Genomic DNA, 2,986 nt, shown 5'->3' on the forward strand with positions numbered 1-2,986 from the left:
GGGTTGCAAGCTAGCAGGAGAAAACAGATGGATGGTGGGAAATGGGGGCAGGCTTACTCTGTGCCAACAGTCCTGCCCACAACTTAGAGTTGAATTTTTAAAGAACTCCTGTAGCTCTACAGAAACTACATCCTAGAACACCACATATGGTTTTTTTTTTATTTAATTTTGGCTAAAAAAGGTGAAATTATATCTAAAACGCTTTAAAATACATAAAAAGACAGTTTTGCCATTCAGAATACTTTTGGGGCTGAGATTATTTGTCAAGTATTTATATGTGTGTGTCTAACACACACAATTCAAATAACTATGATCTCTGCACAGCTGATGAGCTTGATTTGGAGTGTTACACAAGAAATAACAGAAGTAATTCATGCAGGGTATTGGTATCTGAGCTGCAATGTTAGAAAAACCCTCTTAGGTAAATGTTAATTACCAAGATATTTGAATTACAGCTTTCTTAATAAGTACTATTGCTGCCGCAAATGATTATTTTAATAGTCGGCTAATCACCAATTATTTTTTCTGATTAGTCGACTAATCAGGTCATTCACAAAGTGGATTTAAGCACACATCTTAACCATCATTAACTTTAAACTAACCAAAAACTATATATAGCATTACATGCAATAATGCTAGTGTGGATGCTGTAAGCTGAATTTGGCTGCTGAAGATGCTGAAAACACTCAAGTTGATAGCGGAAGTTGTTGAAGCTGATAAAATAACTAGCATGTGGCTTAAATATTAGCTAAACTCCAAATTAGCATAAAAAACGAAATAAAGCCTAAATTAGCCAAAATAGCTAGCATGTAGCCGAAATATTTTCTAAACTCCAAATTAGTTTTAAAAAGCAAAATTTACTAGCATGTAGCCAAAATATTAGCTAAACTCCAAACTTCCATAAAAACAAAAATTAGCCTAAATTAGCGAAAAAGCTAGCATGCAGTCAAAATATTAACTAAACTCCAAATTAGCCTAAAAAAACAAAAAAGCCTAAATTAGCAAAAAAGCTACCATGTATTTGAAAAATTAGCTAAACTCAGAATTAGCATAAAAAATAGCCTAAATTAGCCAAAATAGCTGGCATGTAGCTGAAATCTTAGCTAAACTCCAAAATATCCTAAAAAATCTTAATTAATGCCAAAATTGTCCAAAAATATATCACAATGCCAATATAACTTTCAACTGTACTACACTCTGACTCCATATAATATAAAGTAACAACTAATTGACGATTACATTAGTTGTCGACTATTTTAATAGTCAATTAGTCATTGATTAGTTGACTAATTATGGCAGCCCTAATAAGTACATGTTTTTTTTTTTCATTTTTTGTCAAATATAAACCATAACAGGGAAAGAGAAGATTGTTTTTCCTTTTTATTTCATGAATTAGTTTCAACTATCACTTCCGATAATACATGGCTTAACTCACTGCTTGTCCCTGTGACAGAGCAGCAGGACAAATCTCTTTGGACAGCATATATGTATTTTACATCAGCAAAGCTGCCACAGTTTTGAAAGACTTGCAGATGTGTTGGAGTGACTTCAGGCCTGACTTGATCTGATGATTGGCTCTCTGCTTCTATCTGGCACGCTTTTGTAGTAGCCGAGGGAGCTTCTTGGCATCCTCACCTGCCTGGAACTCGACTCTAAATCTCCACTCCTAATCTCACCGTTTCTTTTGTTTGCACGTGATTCATAAAACACAGTTGAGAAAAACCAGACGTCTTCGTTTCAGAAGACGGAAAGCTTCTTTTAGGAAGTATGAAATCTTTTGATCCAATTGCGGTGTGTGAAGCTCATTCTTAAGGTGCTACAGTAGAATCGAATGCTTTGGTAGGAGAAAGCCACATGTAATCTTTATGATCATAGAAAATGACTTAGGAACATTGTATTTGGTTGCTGCCAGTTGGTGGAATTCTCTTCCTGCCAACGTTTACAGAAATGTAGATCCACCAAAAACTGTCACGATATCTTTGTATTCGATGATTGGATAATCAGTGTATCATTTGGACTTTTTCCTTCTATAATTTTCATGTCTTTTTTCGTTTCATTCTAGCTGCCTCTGAGGGGAGAGTCAACGGGGGAGAGGACTTCTTCCAGAAGGTGAGTGTGTACTATGACGACGAGTTTTCAAACCTACTGGACAACGAGTCTCATTGGGTTCCAGAGCAGGTGCTCTTAAGTACGAACAACAAAACCAAGAAAAACATGGAAGTTCATTGACGTTAAACCCCTCCAGGACTCTGAAGCTGAACCACAGCTGACACAACATTTGGGACCTTTCCCGCTTACATAATGTATTATGGTATGTACCAGACTGTGCTGAGTTGGATTTAAACAAAACTGATCGCTGTTCCTCCATTCATGTATTGAAATCCTCCTATTTTACTTAAAAACAAAGAAACTCGCCCTCAGTACATAAAAAACGTTTCATACAAAAACTTAAAATACAGAGTTTTGACATAAAGTATCCATAGAATGATACTTGAGCACAGCTTACGGTGACCGACACGGCTCACATAAATGCAAAAGCCACAACACAACGACAAAATCCGAAGCATAATGACACAAGCAGAAACACCACATCAAAAGTCACAACACGACGACAAAAGCAGAAGAACAACAACAAAGCCACAACACAATGAGAAAAGCCGAAGCATGATGACAAAACCCGAAACACAATGACAAAAGCCAAAGCACGACTCAAAAGCTGACAACTCGACGACAAAACCCAAAGGACGACAACAAAAGCCACAACTCAATGACAAAAGCCGAAGCATGATGACACAAGCAGAAACACCACATCAAAAGTCACAACACGACAATAAAAGCAGAAGCAGACAAAAGCAGAAGCATGACGACTAAAGCCGAAGAACGACAACAAAAGCCACAACACAATGACAAAAGCAGAAGCACGACGACAAAAGTGGAAGCACCACAACAAGAGCCACAATGCAACGACAATGACCGAAGCATGATG

General features: G+C 37.0%; 1 protein-coding gene across 2 annotated transcripts in view; it reads left to right on the top strand.

Moving 5' to 3' along the window:
• The window catches only part of LOC112162199 (protein bicaudal C homolog 1), a 90,910-nt gene that overhangs the window by 28,252 nt on the left and 59,672 nt on the right, over positions 1-2,986 (top strand). For both annotated transcript variants that reach the window (XM_036215519.1, XM_024297929.2), the window contains exon 2: positions 2,063-2,109. In XM_036215519.1, the coding sequence (XP_036071412.1) occupies positions 2,063-2,109 (47 nt within the window). The remainder of the gene's footprint in view (positions 1-2,062; positions 2,110-2,986) is intronic.

The sequence above is a fragment of the Oryzias melastigma genome, linkage group LG15 (genome assembly GCF_002922805.2).
Source record: "Oryzias melastigma strain HK-1 linkage group LG15, ASM292280v2, whole genome shotgun sequence".
Lineage (NCBI taxonomy): Eukaryota > Metazoa > Chordata > Actinopteri > Beloniformes > Adrianichthyidae > Oryzias > Oryzias melastigma.